This window comes from Papaver somniferum, chromosome 1, assembly GCF_003573695.1.
Source record: "Papaver somniferum cultivar HN1 chromosome 1, ASM357369v1, whole genome shotgun sequence".
Taxonomy (NCBI): Eukaryota; Viridiplantae; Streptophyta; class Magnoliopsida; order Ranunculales; family Papaveraceae; genus Papaver; species Papaver somniferum.
The window spans coordinates 138811241-138832895 of record NC_039358.1 but is presented as its reverse complement, the minus strand read 5'-3'; the positions used below and the strand labels follow the sequence as shown (position 1 = coordinate 138832895).

Here is a 21655-nt window from a genome sequence, read left to right as displayed (position 1 = left end):
ATCTTAATAAACTCCTTGATGAAGTCACTAAGTTTCGACTCTGTGATATCATCTAAAGTAAAGTTGATATGTTTTTCCTTTAGTCAAGAAGTCCCTCTATGAAAATTTTATTAGGATCCCACCAGTCTTCGTACCTTTGCCAATTTATATTGACAAAAGGGGGAGAATTATTTTGTAGTTCACACTACATATACATATGGTTTATGGATCATTATGAAAGGGGGATGGTTTTCATTGTGAGATGAAGTATTGACTAAGTGGGAGTGATACATATCACCGTAGTATTATTGTCAAAGTTGTGATACAATTGAACTTTGATGTTGTGTAATAATACTATGATATATCTTCAACAAGTACAGGCTGAACACATGCATAGTTGAAGAACCACGGAAATCAAGCATGTTGGATTTTGGAGCTTAATGCTTTTATTTGTTTAAATCCATATGTAAAATGGTTTTGTCACTAAAATTGACAAAGGGGAAGATTGTTACGGCATTGCTCGGTTGAACCCAGTAGCGTTGGTATGTGAAGTTAGTTGTCAATTTTAGTTGCCAAAATGCATTCTTGATTTAGCATACTTTCGGACTAGATTAGATCTAAGAAGTTGAATCGAAGCTATCCTTAAAGGATGAAGATTGAAGACTACAAGAAGACATCAACAAGTACTTCATCAACAAAGGTATGTGATTAATTTCATTTGGATTCTTGTTCAATTCTACCTTTCTAATCTATCGATATATATGCTCACTCTATGGAACAATTCCTATGACGGTAAATGTACATTTATGTATATATACTTGAGGTTATTTGATTCATGACTTTGGTGACGATAACCTTTATCCCTATAGAGGATCTCATGTTATAGTGAATGAGCTTACGAATTCAACGAGCCAAGAATCACTCAACTTCGAGTTATAACGATGAAGTTATGAGTAATTTATTGAAGTAACATTTATAAGTGTTGGTGTAATTGTTACGGTTCGTAAGTATGAAACAATCCATGGACTGTTTGTAACGGTTCACGGACTTTAGCCCAATTACGTGACTAAAATGCATTTTCGGTTAAGTTCGTAATGTTTCCTTATCTAGGCAAGATGACTATTACTCCAAACATCTTTGGTTACCATATTAAAGTGTTTGTGATTCCTTCCTAATTTAATTTGTGATTTATTCACATAAATACAATTTTGCTAAATTAAATATTTATTTAATTATTTTGGCAAGAGTAGGAAAGACTCCCAAAATTAGGAGAGTCTTGGAAAAGGAAAATAGCTATGCTTAGCTTTCAAGCTACCTTTCACTATAAATAAAGGGTTCATGAGTGCTACACGTTTTCATCCCCTTTGGAAAATTGGTGTAAAGCTCATAAGGTTGTTTTCCATGTCTTCTGTTCATCGTGAACAAGAGTGAGATAAAAGTCTTTGTACTGGGGATCACAAATTCGAGTTGGATTTAATTTTCGTGATTGATTATACAACTTGTAATCTAGATTTTTCACCTCTTGTCTATTCTAAGGTTTTCTCTTCTGATATAAAACCATTCAAGAGTTGTTGATCATAAACCCTAGGTTTTGATAGATTTCAGTTTTTGATCATATACCAACACTTGTTAGTCGAAATCAGAAGCTAGAAAGAAAACTTCGATTAAGGCATCTCGTAAAAATCCTTAAGAAGTTTTAAACAAGATATCTCTAGATTTATTCTAGATGTTCTTGTTGTAGAATAATTAGGTTTCTCTTCCTTTATTGAAGAGTATAATAATCCCTAATCTACAAGTTTGTTTTGATATTACTTTTACCTAGTACTCGTTTTTATCAAAATAAACACAAGATTTCCAAAATCTTGATTCACATGTAAAGGGAAATCAAACCGGTGTTTTGTGCAAACAAAATATCGAATCGTATCAACCGTGTTGTTGTATCTTCTAAAAGAGAACCTTGGATTCTGCTAGAAGATTTACGAGAAGAATTCCTAAAGACAATCGGTGTTGTGGTAGGAGTTCTATTTGTGCTGAAGGAGTGATACATCTAGTCCGAATAGGTAGTAGGAATTTGGTGTAACAGCTTATAATCAGTGTGTGTTTATTCTGGACTAGGTCCCGGGGTTTTTCTGCATTTGCGGTTTCCTCGTTAACAAAATTTCTGGTGTCTGTGTTATTTCTTTTCCGCATTGTATTGTTTATCTTTATGATTGAAATATCACAGGTTGTGCATTAATCAATCATCATTGATAAATCCGACCTTGTTTGTTGGATAGGATTTTGATTGATCTTGGATATTGGTCTTTGGTACCGTCCAAGTATTTCTCACATCAATCAGGCTCATAGATTTCTATCTGTTTGATTTGCTGATTGATTTGAGAAAAAGAGATAAACTCTTTAGTATTATTCTTTGATTGAGATTTTACTCTCGGAATATTATTAAGGTTTAGTTCATACAGATTGCCAAACGAAATATTGGGTGTGGTTGTTAGACCCCGGTTTTTTCAAAGTTAAACATATTTCTTATACGAATAATAATCCATTAAAAGGATAGGTTTAGAAATATCCTCTTTTTTTCGTGATATGTTGTCATCTATTGATAGGACAAAATTTAAAAATGAATAAATCATCAATTTAGGAACGGAGGGGTATTTAAAAAAGAACATTTTGGCCATTACCTAAAATATATAGGCGAGGGGCATTTTGATTTACTTCATAATAACCTAGTTCAAAATGGGTGAAGGATCCCCCTCAGAAATGGGCTGGTCCTGAAAATTGTACGTAGACGATAAGGCGTTACAATAGTTGGGTAATTGGTAGTGCCTCGGACTCGCTCTCTTAATATTGAGTCAGTAATACACAAAAGTTTAATAGCTGTACTTCGTCATCGACACAAACACAACCTTTGATACTTTAAATTTACTTCGGATCATGAGAATTAATTGACGTACAGATATCACTTTTTTAATTAAATATACAGAATCCTGTCACGCATAGTGCTGTCTTAGTCTTGCACACCTGTTGCAAATCCAGCTAGTTTGCTGTTATAATCCGAACTCATTGATAATGCATAGCTATACCTAAGCATGCATAGCTAGTAGCTAGATGCAGTAATTCAAAGCCTGATGAACCCTCAGACTCTACTTACTTTGTTGTCAATAAATCTCAACGTCATTCTATCGTCGAAAGTGAGTAAAGTAAAAAAAAAAACAGAAAAAGAACTGGTTCTGTAATTCTGATCAGGATCAGCTATAACTAAAAACCCTTTTTTATTAAATTTGATTTACGACCAGACCTTCTTTGCTTCCATTACAACAACAACTGAACAACAATATGGCTTCTCTGTCTCTCTATCTGACTTTATATGATGATGACATAACTAATCCTTGATTCATACATACACAATTCATCGTCATAAAATCTTGTAAAACTCGATTAAACCACCGTAGAAAGCCGAAAAGCCAACTTTAAATCTGCCATCCTGTGAAAGCCTAGAGAAGCAAGCACACCTTTTTCCACAAGCTTATGAACAAAAGCATATATATGTTGTCAATGCACCCAAAACCCAAGTGTACTTGCCATATTTCCTGACTGTTTCCTAAACAAGCCAATCATCTTATGTGTTGGTGTGCCACGTGACTACGTGATGAGGCAATTTGCTTGGGTGGGAAAACGGTAAGCTTCAAATGAAAGCTACAACTCATTATTATATATAAATCTAAACCAATAAATCATAGTCCTACGATTTCTTTTCTTGTTTCTCTTCTCTCACGATTTTGTTCATAATTTTAGTCAACGGGAACAGCGTTTCTTAGTACGCAAATGGACTTATCATTAGACATTTTCCTTCTTTAAATGCTCAAAATATTATAACCAAGTACGACATGTTGAAACTAATCAATTAATCAAGTTACATTTCAACTTCCATGCTACTCGACTTGCCTACAGCTCCCGCAACTCTTACAAATAGGCCTGTCAATATATGTCCGATATCCGGAATCCGTTTCCGATTATTCGAAATCCTATAGGATTTTATCCGTTTTATCGGATATCGGATAAAAATATTTATCGGATATTTCTTCCTTAACCTATCGATATCGGATTGGGCTATATCCGTTTGGTTAATATCCGATATCCGATAGAATTAGGGGTATAATTGTAATTTCGTCAATTCAATCGATTATCAGTCAATTCAGTCGAGAACCGAGTCATTTCCTTTTCTTTTTTTCCTCCTCTTCTCTTCTCAGTTCTCAATCACTCTCGATCAATCACTCACTCAGTTGCTTTGCTTATCAATCACTCACCCGCTCAATCAGGTACTGATTATCTTCTATTTCCATGTTCGATTTCTATGTTCGATTCTTATGAAATTAGGGTTTCATAATTATGAGTTTCCAAATTAGGGTTTCATAATTATGAGTTTTCAAACTCAATGAAGGCAAGAACTCTTGGAGTGATTCAATCTCACCTTGCAACGTATCCATTTTATTTATCTACGGGTATTTTGTATGTGTTCAGTTCTTATTGAAGGTGAGATTTTGCATACTCACTTTTGAGGTATGTCTCTTTGCTCTACTGTTGTAAATGTAACATTGGGCTATTTTCTCTCCACAGAAAGCTATCTATCTCCGCTTAAGCCAGCATCAAAGAAAAATCTGCAGAAGAAATTGGGGTTTCATCAATTTCAAATACGGAATCAAATTTTGTAAGTATATAATGCTCCTTAATGAAATACGCTTGATCTTCCTTTAGTTTCATATGATTCATTAATTTCTTCCTTTTAGGTGTTCTTCAATTGTTTGTTAGTAAAAATAACGATGGCTTTCAGGTGATGGAGACGTTCCTCTTTATTTGGGTCAATGTTGACACCAAGGGGAATAAATTTTAGCTGTCTGCAACCCACTTACGGCTCAAGTGTGTCCACAGTATAATTGTTCTTGGCTAATATCTACAAATTTTGTTGTTCAGGCCTTTGCATTCATTTCAAATCCGAGAATAATCATTAACCTCATCTCAACTCAATTGGTTTTTCAGGTGCTGGGTTTCTTTTTCGTCACGTGTCTTCTATGGTTAGTGTGAAGGAAAATTTGTTTAGGTACTGATATATTTCAACTAATAAGGCCTGAAATGGAATCAGATTCATTTGGCCTCTAAACTCATAATTATGAAGGCCGAGATAACGTATGATACTTTTATGGTTATTTGAACTCAGGTACTGATCTCTTGTTGTTAATGTTTATTGCAGACTCCCAAGAAAGGTGTTAAAACTCCAGTAGCAGCAAAGAAGAAGAATGTAAGTTGTAATCTCCAAGTGTTGTTAGTATTTTGATTAGAAAAATGATGTGAAGTTTAGCCAGATGTTGTATTCTCATGTCTCTTAAAAGCTTATCATGTATTATTAGTATTTTTCTGTGTTTTGGTGTGCATAACATCACAAATTTTTAAGTTCCCTGCCGAACAAAGTCCCCTGTATCTCTAGGAACCTGCACTAACTTTGCACAGAATAGTTGGTATTGAGAGATGCATTGCTTCTCATCTTCATGTTGAAAACCAGCACTAACACCTGTATATGGACTAAAACCACCAACTCCAAGACCAAGTTTGTTCTTTTGATGATCAGTAGCCATTTGACAGTGCAGAATATATCCATCAAACCTCTTAATTGGTTCTTCTACAGCCCTTCTTGCTCCTCCTACAGTTTTATATGAGAGTTAGTGAGACGCATCATTTTTTTCAACTGAGGTGTTTAGCTCATAGAGTTTAAATTAAACTGCATTCACCTGATGCCGTTATACTTGGACTAACCAAATTGATTCGCATCTGGTATTTCCGCTGACCGGTGATCCACCTTACACGAGCAACAAATTTATATATCCTTGAGAATAAATGTGTGTTATAATCTTATCAGTTAACTTTTGAATAATTAATTTTAAATTTTTATGATGAGTATCTTATTCTTATATGAATGTCGACTTCAATGACTTGTTATAATGCAGATGTGGAAAATTTGGAAACCGAAGACGAATTTGGAAACCGAAGACGAATGAAGACAAGAGAGTCAGAGGATGGAGATGAGAGTGACAGAGACACACAGTACTTATCATACTTTGTGTTTCCAGTTTTTACTTTCTTTAGCATTTGCTTGTGTTTCTTTTCATGTATGTGTGTGAATAAGAGACTTACTTAGAGACATAACTACTTAAGTGTAACGTTTTAAGACTGTTTATGCGTTTGAAGACAATTCAGATAGTATGTATGAGAATTTCGCCTCAGATTAAAGATTACAGATTACACTGTAAGTCTGTAACTTGAATTTCATCTCTGATTACAGGTTCTTTTCATTTTTTGTCACTACAGGATATTATCGGATAAATATCCGATATCCGATAGCTTAACCTATCGGATATCGATATCTGATTTTGATATCCTATAGGATATTCTCGGATATCGAATATCCGATAATGCTTAACCTGTCGGATATCCAAATATCCGACGGATATTCTTCCATTGACAGCCCTACTTACAAATACAAAACCTGAACTCTAAAATCTGATTAATAATCAAGTACCTTTTACATGGCTTAATTTGAAAGAAAAGTAACATTTCGAACTTCTCATTAGGTTAATGATCACTTTGACTAACGTCGAGAGGTCTGACCTTCTTCTTAAAGGTCACTACCTCAGATTCCTTCGTCGCTGTACCGTATTTATTTGCTGCCACGGCTACTCTACGCAGCCTTGTATGAATTAGCTGGGTTAATCTGTAAACCACATTTAGCAAAAAGGAACAAATTGCTTGTTTTCTTTAGAGGTCTTCCCCACTTTTCAATGGCTAAATAGCTATATGTCAAGAACTTGCTAGAGCCGTATGGATTAAAACTAGGCGCACAAAGCTTTGCAGTTTTGGGTGCAAAGTGTGAAGTTCTAAGGAGCACTATAATCCCACAGATGTATAGTCATATCTGATGAACATGCAGCAGCCACATGTCTTTCATTAGCTATTAACGCATTCACTTCTCCTTCCAATCTTTCTCTGAAACTGCTCACGTATTCACCATACAACGCATCCCATACTCTTATATTACCTCCACTGCATATAAACACACATCCACCGTTCATGCACCCAATCAAACCTCCTCTCCTGGCACCACCACCATCATCCACTGTAAAGGCACACACTTCCTCGAAGTTATCCACTCTGCGGACGCTGGCAATTCGGCGGTTATCAACCACCATTAACAATCTATTGCTGACGTCAACAGAAGAAACTATTAAACCAACTCGCTGAAATTGTTCATCGTTTAATACAGACCCTAGATTTGTCAGATCAAATGCCATTAATCTGATACCAGTACATGCCACAGCAACATCATTCTCAACAGTAGAAGTAACCCTGACCCGTCCAAGTGGCTCGGTTAACTCATCAGACAGCGAGTGCCAACCCATTACTGATTCTGGATCGGTCAAAGTCCCACCAACAAAAACAAGTTCTTCATTTTCACCATTCCATACGTGAAATGATCGGCCAGGAGCACCAGCATAAAGCCCTAACCACCACCGATTACATCCATTGAAATCAACCAAAGTGCCGTCATTCACCATGTCCCCTAATTGGGCACGACGTGTACCTACTAAACCAATGACCGCCACGTGGATGTCACCATCAAGTGAAGCAAAGATAACACGTGTGTCTGTGAGAACGATTCCTGTAACGGCACGAGAGAATCGGCCGAGACGATCTCGGTGATGTGGATGAAATGTGCTGACATGGAGCCTTGAAATCAAGTTGAATAGACGGACAGAACCATCGTCAAAACCGCATGCAAGATGTGAGTCTGATAGAGTGAGGCACCGACATGCAAGGGGACCGCTGTTGTCGACGTTGGGATCGTAGTTGAGAGTAGAATACAAAGACCTAGATATACGAAAGTTGTACGCAGTACAATGACGGTATATATACTCTTCTCTCCATGTATTATGTACTAGGCTATCTCCACCCCAAATCCTATTTGTTAGGTTATGCCACAAAAGGTTGGAGTGTGATATGGCACGCCAAGCAGAACATACCTATGTTGATAAAACACTGAATCAAGTTAAGCAAATTTCTAAATACATCAGAAAATCACAAAGTTACTACAACATACAGAGTACAGACACATATATTGGTTGCACAACAATTTTTATATGAATAAATGAAAATTTAGACAAGTCTCGAACTCAACTGCATAGCTAGTTATTCAAGACGACTAGTTGTAATTCAGGCCAAATCCTCATAAGCCATATGAATCAAAAACAAGAACGAATAGGTTCCATATTAATACAAATAGCCATATGATTAATATACTTATTTAAGGACTTTTGTAAGGAAGTTAAACCTATATTTTATTTTTTTATGCTGTGGCTCTAGGTGGATATACTCGGATAATTTTGTTTGTTGAATTGAGCTGCCTTTTGGGTAACATTAGGGGATTCCTAGTGTTTAAGTTATAGTTAATCAGGTACACACATCCATGCTACAGTTAAATAGGGTGATAGGATTATATACTCAAGGTAGAGCCATGAACAAACATAATTTTTATTTAAAGATATTTAAATTTTGCAACAAAAGACCACAAAATAGAATAAATATAAGACTACAACAAAGTAGTCAACACTTTCTAAGACAACAGAACACTAAAATCTTTTGTCTTCTCTATTGTCGTATGAAGAAAGACAGACACAAGTCAGGAGAATTGTTGAAGGAGGAGATGCGTACTTTGGTTTAGTTGTTCAAAAGAACCAACCCTAAAAGGCCTTGTATCATCACATCATATATCATATCATATATTTTGCATCCACTACTAGTGTCAGGAACAGGTAAGGTAAGGGTAACAGTAGTCAGGACTTTTGGAGAGAGTAATGCCTGAAGGTTAGTTTTGATAAGGTACGGATTTTAAAAATAGGCAAAATTGTGGTCTGTAGATGAACAAAGAACCAACTAGTGAATGGAAAGGCCAAACAGAAAAATCAGGGAACAGTGAGAAGATGTGTAAAAGACAGTTCAATTTACAATGACTTTGAAACTTTGAATTGAGCATTTTGACTCTTGAAGATAATGTATCCAAAGAAAGACTGTAAGATGCAGTTCTGAAGCAACAAGATCATGTATTTCACAGCTCATAAATCTCTACTTCATTGCAAAAAAAAAAAATACTTCCTCTCGAGAATCCAACAAATAATTAAGGTAATTTAAGCTACATTAAATTATAGTAGGGTTTGTCTCGAGAAGCTCTCTTTGTTTATGGAAACAACAAACAAGCAGTGTATAATTGCTTTTATCTATCCCCTCTCTAGTCTAGACTCTAATGTCGAAGTATATCTCTTTATAGGTCTCATTTCCAACGAAACAAACAACAAAACAATGGAGTTTAACCTCATCAACATTTTTCTTTTCATTGTCTTTTTTCTTCTCATGTGGTTTTAAGTATCGGTCAAATCTTCTTTTTATGCTGCAACTTGCCAAGTACATGTTCTTTTTTTTCTAGTGTGAACCAGTAACTAAATTACTAGCTAAGACCTTGCTAGTAATACTCCACAGGAGAAGCAAAACCTAAATTTAGGAGGAACAGTGAATGATGTACCCTTATTTACTAAAAATGGGAAAGGAAAGGGTTAAAGTGTAAGTCCTATATGTCTCCCTTAAACTGATAACTTTGGTAGCTTCCATCGAGCACCAGCACAGTAGGAAACAAGTGATAAATGATGATAACAGTAGATCAACTAAAAACCTCTATATATGTATAATTTTGATTTTTTCACTGTTCTATTTGATTCCCACTCAAAAAGGAAAAGGAATCCCTATGTACATGTAGAGAGAGACAGAGAGATGGAATTTGCTTATGAGAAACGTGAGTCAAAAAAGGAAGTAATCAATTTAGAAACAACTAAAAAAAGAAGTTTTTGGAAGAAACATTGTTGTAGGGATCAACCCTTTTTCAATGGCTAAACCCACAAACAAGAAAAGGGAATCTCATTTTTGTGATCTGATCTTTTTAACAAACAAATAGTGTTTCTGTCTAAAAAATAGATTTGAGTGACTAACTCAACCTCTCTCAAAATTCTTTTATACTGTTATAGGAATTTTCAGGACAAAATGGATCCATAAAAGTTTTGAGGAGTGAAAAGTCCTCGCAGAAACAAAAACAAAAACAAAAAAGAAGATGGGGGGTGGGAGTGATGGTGAGATCTGTGGTCCACAACTAGTCTTTTTATTGTTTGTACTTGGATTTTTATTTCTTGAAGGATGCTTGTACTTGAATTTTAAGAAAACAGGATATTGGATAGATCAAATAGCTCATAATGCAACATCTGTATATGCATCATCGATTATTACGTCCAATAAAACAAGAAAACTTGCATGCTGCTGGCTAGAACAACACTGACCTGAAAGAGGGTAGAAATGGCAGGAGCAGCAGAGAGCCTACGGAGAGTAACACTTGTTGGAGAAGCAGAAGAAGCAGCATTTACAGCAACTTGATAAGCAAGAGCTTCAATGAATGGCTCAGGCCATACTTCGTCTCTACTATTACCAGACAATCTTTGCCTACCACGCCGAAGACGAGTACGACCAACTGAAGTTGAAGCAGAAGAAATAGAAGTTTCTCCCCTTTCAAATTGTCTACCTCTTCCCCTTTGGTCTTCCGAAGAAGAAGGTGACGAAGACATATGAATCAAAATGAGAAGAAAGAAAAAGAAGAAGTATTAATTCTGGAGTAGGAGGAGTATTATTATGCAGCTGAAGCATCACGGAGAGACTAAATAGTACTACTGCAGCTTCAACAAGACATAGATATATGTATATTTTAATGGAAACAGATGGACAAGTGACCTTTTGAAGAGAGAGGGGGAGTTCGCTAAAAAAATGGAGATCTTTCCCGCCACACTATGCAACGACGGCGGAAGGGCAGTGTATTACTACTTTACTACTGTGTCATGGGAGATTAAGAGGTGAGGACACGGTGGGGGCCTGTGAAGGGACTCCGAGTTATCCCCTGGGTTATAGAATGTCTCCAACTGCTACTATTTCCCTTACACGAAACCATCGCAATCACGCAACATATACTCAGTTGTACCCTTGTACCCTCTCCTCCCCCACGACCCTAGAAAGGACCTCGTTTTGGTCCCCAAATTCAAATCCCTTCGTTTATTTTTGTTATTGGACTCCCCAAGATCCAGAGTTTTCAGTAGTACTTTGCTATGTGGACATGGACTTGTGACCTTTTCACAATAAGCTTTTGAGTTATGACCCCATTTTAGAACCATACTGATGGCGACTATTATGGTAATCCAAGGGCCTGGATATTACCCATAAAAAATAAATAAAAATCATTATTGTAGGCAAGGGGTAATTTGTGTTACCTCCCCTGTCAAGATTGTTAATATGCGCTACCTCCCTTACAGAGATTACATTAGCAAAACCTCCTTTCGTTACATATTCTGTTAAAGACCAGTTAGCTGAGTCACCATATCAAAGTACATGTAGATCAAAGTATATGCGTGGAACTTCCCAACCAAAAATGCCTTCATCTTCTCTTAGAACGTCACCGTCATCTTCTTCGCTACCTACTCCGCCAGAGGATGAGAACATCAAATACGGTCGGTGCTATGAAGTGTATTGCTTTTTCAAAACTCCAAATGGGTTTGCAATATAGGATTTCTGCGGTACGAATTTATACTCGGATTCAAAAATGGTTGAAAACTGAAGAAGAAAATTGAGATTTTCTCAAAAGCAACCCCAGCTTTTGTGGGAGTTCTTTCACAAATTTTTCTCTCTAGAACAACCAAATCCGATTGATTAATATCAAAACTTGAAAAGTAGAAAAAAAGCTTAACCTCTTAATTTATTTTACAGGTGACATGTTCAATTTGATCTTTCTTCAAGAACAGTAGGCACGAGTTGCACTATATTTAATCAAGGATCTCAATTTTCTTAATTGCAACTTCCAAAACTCCGTTCATCCGGTTCTTCACCAATTAAGGATCTCATTCACTTTATTTTCCGTATGAAGTAACATTGTTTTGATTTTGAAGTTGGGCCGTACGACCTTAAATCAACACAAATTCAACCACCATCCAATTCTCCATATGTTGCAGCTAAACCCTAACTTGATTCATACCACCAGGTCAAGAATCTCTCTTTAGTTGTTTTGAATCGATGACAACAACAACAATTTTCAATTCCTTTGCAGTTTCAGTTCATCCATTAATTGCAAATTGACAAACCCAACTTGTGATTCTCCACAAAAACCTTTAATCATCTAATACCCCTCTCAAATCAAAGATGAAAAGGTCTTCTCTCAGCTACAATTCCCGTCAATGGCAGAAGATTTGATTTTTCTTTCTCAATTTCAACAATTGTATCAAAAGAAGCAACAACACCAATTGGTTTACCCTCTCTTCTCGGCATCAAACCCTTACCAGACTCCTGATCGAAGAAGAAGACGGAGATTAAGAAGATGAAGGTATTTACGGTAGTGAGTTCCACGTGTATATTTTGGTCCACGTGGACAAAGCTGGGGACTCAGCTAACTAGCTTTGGACGGAAATGTAACGAAAGGAGGTTTTGCTAATGTAATCTCTGTAGGGGAGGTAACGCAAATTAGCGATCTTACCAGGGGAGGTAACGCAAATTATCCCTATAGGCAATTATAGAGATTTTCAGTATAAAGTTGTGAAGGTGCAATCTCCTTTTTGTCTTTTCTGTGGTTCTGAACAAGAAAAAAACTTGCATTTATTTCTTCATTACAAGTTTACTAGTAAAGTTTGGGGTTACTTCTTTGACTGCCTTGGGTTATATTGGGTTTTTCCGGAATCTATTAAAGAATCAATTTGGAATTGGAAGGTCACGTATGCAAAGACAAGAAAACGGAAGTTTTGGCTTGTGTTTAACCTTTACAGTTTGGTGGATGATTTGGCTAAAACGTAATAATAGGTGCTTTGCAAATAAACGTAGGAGCAATAAGCAACTTATTATTGTGGTCAAGTGTACTATGTTTAATTAGTTGATTCATACCAAGACTTTCGATGGGTCCCTCTTTCAACCTTAATTTGTAATTAGGAAGCTTTTGTAAATTGTCATTGACAGTCCTATGTGGTGTGCTCTACTTATGGAGCTTTTGTTCTTTTGACACCTTGATGACCAAATCAATTCTTTACTGCTTAAACATTTCCAACAAATAGGTTCATCTCAAAACAACAACTTTGATTTTGATCTTTCTACCATCATATCCCCCTGCATCAATTTTGAAGAAAATGCAGCCTTGACGGTAATTCCCACTAAAGAACAAGTTTGGCTTACCATTTCCAATATGAATCAATGGGGAGCTCCGGGCCCGGATGGTTTCCAGCCGGGTTTTTGTAAAGCAAACTGGGACATACTGGGAAATAATGTAGTCGACACTGTCCAAGAGTTTTTTAGATCAGACACTCTAGACAAAGATCTGAATCATTCCTTCATAACTCTCATCCCAAAAATCTCCACACCCCAATCTCCGGGAGACTTCAGACCTATTAGCCTGAGCAATACAATTTATAAACTCATCTCAAAAATATTAGCTAATAGACTAAAACCCATACTCAGTAAAATAATATCTCCAAATCAATCAGCCTTCCTCCCCGGTCGTCAAATCACAGATAACATCATAATTGCTCATGAACTCATCCATTCGATGAAAACCTCCAAGAAAAAAAGGGTTTCCTGGCTTTAAAGCTTGACCTATCAAAATATTTTGATAGGGTCGAATGGAGTTTTATTGAGAAAGTCATATTAGCCTTTGGCTTTTCAGATATTTGGACAAAACTCATCATGCAATGTATATCAACTACCTCTTTTTCTATTCTTCTAAATGGTTATCCAGGACCTTCTTTCAATACTTCCAGAGGTTTACGTCAAGGGGACCCATTGTCTCCGTATCTTTTCCTAATTTGCATGGAAATTCTTTCTAGACTTCTAGAAAAAGCAATCGAAGACAAGAAGATATCTGGATTTCAAATAAATAAAGAAGCCCTGAATATATCTCACCTATTTTTTGCGGACGACTGTTTTCTTTTTACAAAAGCGGACCTGGGAGAAGCGAAAAGCCTATTGGAGATATTACAATTATTTGGGAACATCACGGGCCAAATGGTTAACCTACAAAAATCTAGTGTCTACTTCAGTCCAAAAATTCATCCAAGACATGGAAAGATCATAGCAAAAATCCTAAAGGTCCATTTGATGACGAAAAATGATAGATATCTGGGAACCCCGCTTTTTTTCGATAAACACCGAAAAGCCAACTTTGAGCCGCTACTACAGCGTTACTACTCCACTTTACAAGACTGGAAATCGAAATTGTTATCTCAAGCAGAGAGGACGGTTTTGATAAAATCGGTCCTTCAATCCTACCCAACCTACCAAATGCAAGTGTTAGCTCTACCAAAGATAACCCTTGATCATCTCGACCGCATTCAAAGAAATTTCTGGTGGAAAAAAGATGGCCAAAAGAGACAAGGAGGATTTATTCGGGCGTGGAAAAACATATGCAAACCCATTTCTCAAGGAGGACTAGGAATTAAAAACCCACATCAGTTTAACCTGGCTCTGCTCACGAAACTTGTCAGCAGGTTAGTAATAGAACAAGATCATCTTTGGGTCAAACTCTTAAAAGCAAAATATTTCCCAAAATCCCACCCTCTAGAAAAATCCAGAACTTCGAATCTATCGTGGATTTGGACCAGCATATTAAAAGGTTTGGAGTTGATTAAGGGCAACTTTATTTGGCAAGCCAATAATGGAGCCTCGGTAAAAATCTGGGAAGACAGATGGATTCCTAATGCGGATATAATCCAAAAAATCCCCAACTCTCAAGATCAAGCACCAATAAGAGTTCAAGAGCTAATCTCGGATCAAGGTAATTGGGATCAAGAAAAGCTAAACAATTTTTTCTACCCGGAAGATAAGGAAAAATTCCAAGCTTTAAATCCAAGGATTAATGAGCAAGACATTATTAGATGGAGACATCATCAATCAGGAAAGTTCTCGGCCAAAAATGTCTATACCTATCTGTCCAATCAGGATCTTGACAACATTGATACTCTAGATTTTCCGTGGTACAAGGTCTGGAGAATACAAGCAATCCCAACAAATAGACTTCTCATATGGAAAATAGCACAAAAAGCGCTACCAACGTCGGCTAGACTAGGTGCTCATAATATGGAAATATACCAGATTTGTCAACTTTGCAACGACCAAGCACAAGAAACGGAAACTCATCTTTTTTGCGAGTGTTCTTTTGCTAGAGCATTTTGGTTCGGACTATCTCTACAAAATATAATTTCCAGGAACACCCACAGTACATCTACTGATTGGATTAAATGGTGGATTACGGAAGCTAATTTGATCCATCTACTAGGAAAAATATCCACCATAATTTGGTTCATTTGGAAATACAGATGCTCGGTAATTTTTGAGAAAATCCATCCAAACCCAGTCAGCTTAATAGAACAAATAAAGAGATTCTTACATTCAATCCCGTACAATCCCCCTCAAAGCAAAAAGCAGACTCAGGAAAAAACACCAATTATCAATTCTTGGTCAAACCTAAATTCGGACTGGATAGTTTTCGTTGATGCTTCTTATGAGAAAGAGAACTCTTCAATGGGATGCGCTTTTATCCTTTACTCTGCGGATGAGGAGACTTTTATGCATATATCGGCGGGATCAGAGTGGGAAACGTCAGCCTTCCACGCAGAAGCAAAGGCCTTCCTAAAGGCGGTTACATGGTTAAAAGAAAATATTTTATCAAGTGTGATCATCGTAACAGATTGCAAAGCTCTGGCCGACAGCTTAAACAAAGTACAGTCAGACTCTTCGTGGGCGGCAGAAAATACATTGCAGGATATTAGGAACAAATTGGGCGACCTTCCGCAAGCTGAAGTGAAGTATATAAGAAGAAACAACAACAATGCAGCGGGCTACATTGCTAAAGAATCGCGGATTAAAAGATTACAACATATGTCGGAAAATTTATCTCACAAGGTTCAAAAATCTAGCATTTATTCTAGTATCTTTGATAACAATGATCTTGTAAACCTAATGTACTACATTTGCTAGTTTTAATATATATCTTTTCCATCAAAGAAAATTAATCTTGATGACCCTTTTTTCTAACATATCTTGCCCTTTTCAGTCAAAACAATTATTATAGGCAATTAAGATTAAGTCGCTCTGAAAACTTCCATTTACAACTATTTTATTTGGTTTTATGATATTTAGTTTAGGACCCACTGTTTTCCAAACAAGTTTATCATTTTTCTATCCGCGAAAAATTTGGGGTTCAGAGTGATTTTTATAATGGTTTGTCCAGCACATTGCTTCACTAAAGAAGTAAGTTCGGAGGGAATCTATACGGTAGCGACTCAGAATATTCACTTACCGGGTCCATGTTCGAACATTAAGAATCGATTTTTTTTTGGTGTAATTACATATTCTTTAAAAAAAAAACAAATTTGAGTTTGCAGGTTAAGAAATCTATAAAAAGTGATCCAAATTAACACAATAAGCTCACGTTATCAAGAATAAATATTGCACAACAAACGTTCGATAAAAAAGACAAAATAATTGTGGTCTAATCCTTTGCATATTTCTATATCTTGTTATCCTCATCCCCTAATAGAATTAGTTCCCGAAAGAGTTATTAATCTGTTTTTAAGTTACTACCTAACTTAGGGTTGGATATACGTGCTTCTAAAATTCTTAAGGATTATTTTATTTCTAATTATCCGCCACTAGATGTGTTTGATCCTATCATTTTTCAGGTTCACCGAGAGGACACATTAAAGTTTCCTTATATATATTATGTTCTCTATCCACTTCCAAGGGTAGAAATGACTAAGTGCGCGGAAAATTTTCAGAAACTAACAGTTTCACCATTTTAAGTTAATGTTTTTGTGAAGATGTTATTGGTATTGTAGATTGTTGTCTGGCTGGACTACAAAATATTTAGATAGTTGGTATACAGACGATAACAAGAAGATCGGGTTGAGGACGTTAAACTATGTGTTGAAAGGCGTTTTGTACTTCTATTCTTTTGGTTTTTAGTTTTTTTCTTTTCTTATAGTTTTCATATCATATTTGTATTCCAATGTTTAATTTCATAGAGGCCCTTATCTATTTTGACGAATACCTTTTCGTTAGAAAAATTCTACCTGCACATATTTTTGTCCAAAGATCATAACTGTCAGACCATTTAGCGAACCACGGTGATGTTTTGACACTTTGTATAAAAGACGTAGGCGAACAACTTGTTTTTCCATATTCCTTACGTAATTGTAAGGTTTTTCGTTTATTATGTTGCTACGTCAAAATTATGAAATTATGGTTTTACATATTGAGGACAATGTGAAGTGTGGGAGGGTATTTAGCATATATAGTTTTTATCCTTAGTTAGTTTTCACTTTCATAGGTGGAAACGTTTTTCAAATCTTTTGTAGATATTTTGCATAAATTTCCACCTCGTAGAGATTTTAGAGTCACGTATATACGTGTAAGATTACATATGTAGTTCTTACCGAATAACTGATATTAGAAATCACAAAAAAAACTTATTTCGAGGAGCTTAATTGTTGAGAGGGTGTCAGTGATGAATCTAACTATGCCGGTGGCGAATTAGGTGCGGAGGGAACGCAATATTAGACAGTTAAGCAATCATTAGAGGAGACACCCATACAAACATCAAGCGAGGCACCATACCTTCAGTTTTTGTACCAAACTAAAAAAAAATCCGTTTAGAGTGTGCGTCACCTATGTTAATTCTGGGTAGAATGATAAGCTACCCAACTTTGCAACCCCTTCATCACTGTTTGATCTCCTAAGTGCTAATTCTGTCAATCATGAGGGTGTCATCAAAATTTCTAACTCTATCTTGCATCTTGTTTGCAGTCAGCGCCATTCTCTCAACAAAAAAACAATAGAATTATATTATCATCATCATCAACAAGCGAAGTGACATCAAAATCACGAAAAAATTTGAAGATAACCAAGGTTTGCAAACAACAAAAGTAAGAGAAATTTTCTATATCAAAAGTGAAGACAAATTGACAAAATAAAGAAAAACAAAAGATGTAAGTTTTTGAAGTTTATATAATACCAAGAAAGTACAAGTTGCGAAGAATCAAGTGATTAAGTCATTTCCCCGTGGCCATGTCAATTTCAGTTTCATTGTTATTGTAGTTGTAATCTTTTTTATATTTAAAATAAAAATAATCAAAAAACAAAAATATTTGCATTTAAATTTCATAGTTAGTTTGTTAGTCAGTAGTTAAGGTCGTAGAAAAAAAGAATTATGTGAGAAAGTTTCAAGTAACAAGGAATTGAAGAATAATGATTACAAGTTGTCAAAGTTCAAAAATTTATCATCATTAGTTGAATCCGAAGAGGAAGAAAACTAAGTCGTTTCTATTTGTTGTAAGAGTGGTATTGATTGTAGATCAGGCGAGTAAGCATTACCACCCTCGCATAATGATTGATTTTCTTTTTTAGAAATCACCGGAAATATATAATAAAAAGAATTTAGAAAGAAAAAAAGAGAGGGAGCAAGTTTTAGCGTCACCATGTCATCTATATGTAAGAATTCTTTCTTAATTCCTACTAAAAAATACTGTGAGAGCCATTTTTATCGTTTTACAGGTGCATTATCATAAAACCTTATTGGTGAGGCAGAAGTCAAGTCGAAATGCTTATTGGTTTATCTCGAGGTTGCATTCTTGCATATGGCATTGGTTAAACCAGTCACACTCTCAAATATTAAGCATAAGAATAAAGTTCTTTTGTATTTCTAACTTCTTATATTTTTCGCAGAAACTTTATGTCTTCGTAGCTTTTTGGATGGTTGGGACTTTGGAATATCTAGAATTTGGGATGGGTTTTGTGGTTATACCTTTTGTAAACCCTTGCGAGACTATAAATCATCCACTAGAGACACCTAAGGGTTTAAAAGCTTGTTCAACATGCTAAGTGTGACTGTGTCCTTAACGAAAGGGAGTTGTATTTTAGTTTATGTTAGGTAGTTTGCTCGAGGACTAGCAAAATCCAAGTGTGGGGAATCTGATAAGTGATTAATTTACATTTTTTGAGTGTCAATTCCATACTTGTTTTAGCTATATTTCTTACATATTACCTTGTATAATTATTTTTTTCTAGTTTATGTATTTGTTAGGTGAATTATCCAAAAAAAAAAAAAGTAAAAATAACTAAAAAAAGTGAAGTCTACAAGCGGAGAAGGGAAAAAGACCAAGTTGAACTTTTTCAAATCTAGGATTTCTTCTCAGCATATTGAAAAGCAGGAAACACGAAACGGACGGCGAAATAATGATATCATTCCGACGTCGTATATAGAAGATATGAGAAAAATAAAAAGTTAAGCCTGTCAGTTTTCCATAACTGATAATTAAATAAGAATTATTCGGAAAACTGAATTGTTAGTCTTCTAAGACTGACAGTTGAATGAAGATTACTAAGGGCGCCAACATTACTGTCTGGGAGTAGATACATAAAATAGCTGAAAACATGACAGACTCAATTAGCTGAAAACAAAAATCAAATGAATCACCATAAACACTAAAATCATCCATAAATACCTCAATTATGCTTTCCACATAGTCAGAAATATACTGACCATGCATCTCTGAAAAGTGGCAGACGCATTGCAAAGACCAAACGACATCTGTCTATAGGCAAACGTACCAAAAGGACAAGTGAAAGTAGTCTTCTCTTGATCTTCTGGTGCAATAAAAATCTGATTGTACCCCGAATAACCGTCCAAAAAGAAATAACGTGAGTTTCCCGCTAACCTCTCTAACATCTGATCAATGAAAGGCAAAGGAAAGTGATCCTTTCGTGTTGCGACATTAAGCTTTCTGTAGTCCATGCACACTCTCCATCCTGTTTGAACTCTTGTAGGAACGAGTTCATCATCTTGATTTCTAACAACAGTGACACCTGATTTCTTAGGTACCACCTGTACCGGGCTAACCCATTTGCTGTCAGAAATTAGGTAAATCACCCCCACACTTAGCAATTTCAGGATCTCTTTCTTCACGACCTCCATCATTGGGGGGTTAAGCCTACGCTGAGCATCATGTATAGGCTTAAAATCATCTTCCATTAGTATTGTATGCATGCACATGGATGGACTAATGCCTTTGATATCAACAATTGTCCAACCAATATTCGTTTTGTGCTCTTTCAGAACCCTCAGTAGACGTTCTTCTTGTGTTGGGGTGAGGTTCTTCGCAATAATCACCAGAAGTTCTTCTTTATCACCCAATTACGCGTACTTTAAGTGGTCTGGAAGCGGCTTCAATTCAAGTTGTGGTGCCTGCACAATAGAAGGTAAAGGAACCTCATTAGTTACGGGTAACGAAATATAAGAAATATTACCCGTTTTAGCTTCTTGTAGTGTTGTTAAAGCACCACACATCTCCACCATCTCTTTGGCTATCTCAACGTCCATGTTCGGTTGTCCATGAACGTCCGAATCGATGCTATTTCGTAGCACAACTCCAAGTTCATCCTCGTTATCAAATAAAACATTTGTTGCGCTAACGAACCAATAACATCAATAGAGAAAGATGAATGAACATTACTAGGATAACGCATGGTTTCAAAAATATTGAACCGTATGTTATCCTTATCAAATTCCATAGTGAGTGCACCACTATCAACATCAATCTTCATTTTTGCAGTTTTCATGAACGGTCTCCCAAGAAGTAACGAAGTAGATGAACAATTATCTCCATTGTGCATGTCCACAATGTAAAAATCAACCGGAAAGATTAACTGATTCACTTGAACTAACACGTCCTCCACGACTCCTTTAGGATATATATTGGACTTTTTAGCCAATTGAATAGTAATCTTTGCCTCTTTTAAAGGTCCAAGATTCAAAGAATCATAAACATCGGCTGACATAACACTTATGGATGCTCCCAAATCAAGCAAAGCACGCTCAAATCGTCGGTTACCAATGGTAACGGGAACTGTGAAGCCACCAGGATCTTCACACTTTGTAGGCATCTTCTTTAGTAACATAGCTGTAGCATTTTCGCCCACTTGAGTAATATCATTAGCGATCAACCTATCCTTTCGTGTACACAAATCCTTCAAAACCTTGGCATATCTGGGTACGGTTTTGATGGCCTCAATAAATGGAGTGTTGATGTGTATCTTGCTGAAAATATCCATGATCTCCTTGTCTTGATCTTGCTTCTTCAACTTGGCAAAACGATTAGGAAAAGGAGGTGGTATGGTAAAAGTGGGAACCGTGTCCTTAGGTTGGCCGTTTGAGGTTGGCTTTTCCTTTAGAACAGTTTCCTCCTCTACTTCCTTTTCGATGTCGTTACTAACCTCTTTTTGTTGATGTGGCTCTTCAGTTTGTCTCCCACTTCTTAGAGTTACTGCACTAACGTGCTCTCTTAGGTTCACAAAAGGTTGTGATGGCAACTTTGTTGAAGCTTGCGCCTTCATGAGATTCATATCAGTAGCCAATTGCCCCACTTGAGTCTGCAAATATCTAATAGCGTTATCGGTTTTTAACTGATTTTGTTCAGCTTTCTGTTGATTTTGTTAAACCGTTACCTTGAGACTCTGTGTTGTAGAT

At 36.2% G+C, this 21655-nt stretch overlaps 1 protein-coding gene and 2 long non-coding RNA genes across 3 annotated transcripts; 2 read left to right on the top strand and 1 right to left on the bottom strand.

Moving 5' to 3' along the window:
• The first annotated feature begins 4410 nt into the window (after positions 1-4410).
• LOC113333069 lies at positions 4411-4886 on the top strand. Its single transcript, XR_003351774.1, has 3 exons — positions 4411-4478; positions 4594-4684; positions 4808-4886. It is a non-coding gene; the product is annotated as an uncharacterized LOC113333069 (long non-coding RNA).
• Positions 4887-5032: 146 nt separating this feature from the next.
• On the top strand, positions 5033-5393 carry LOC113333074. The gene is made up of 2 exons (XR_003351793.1): positions 5033-5074; positions 5225-5393. It is a non-coding gene; the product is annotated as an uncharacterized LOC113333074 (long non-coding RNA).
• Positions 5394-6563: 1170 nt separating this feature from the next.
• On the bottom strand, positions 6564-10682 carry LOC113351344 (transcriptional regulator STERILE APETALA-like). Its single transcript, XM_026595350.1, has 2 exons — positions 10401-10682; positions 6564-8045 (listed from the first exon to the last, which is right to left on the bottom strand). Exons 1-2 carry the CDS (start codon positions 10680-10682, stop codon positions 6903-6905), a joined length of 1425 nt encoding a protein of 474 aa, XP_026451135.1. The 3' UTR covers positions 6564-6902.
• Between the last annotated feature and the right edge of the window lie 10973 nt (positions 10683-21655).

Excerpts from the sequence above, each read along its gene's own strand:
- LOC113351344 (XM_026595350.1), bottom strand. The coding sequence starts at position 10,682 with ATGTCTTCGTCACCTTCTTCTTCGGAAGACCAAAGGGGAAGAGGTAGA. Across the intron at positions 8,046-10,400 it reads CCATTTCTACCCTCTTTCAG|GTATGTTCTGCTTGGCGTGC; the intron begins GTCAGTGTTGTT and ends TTATCAACATAG.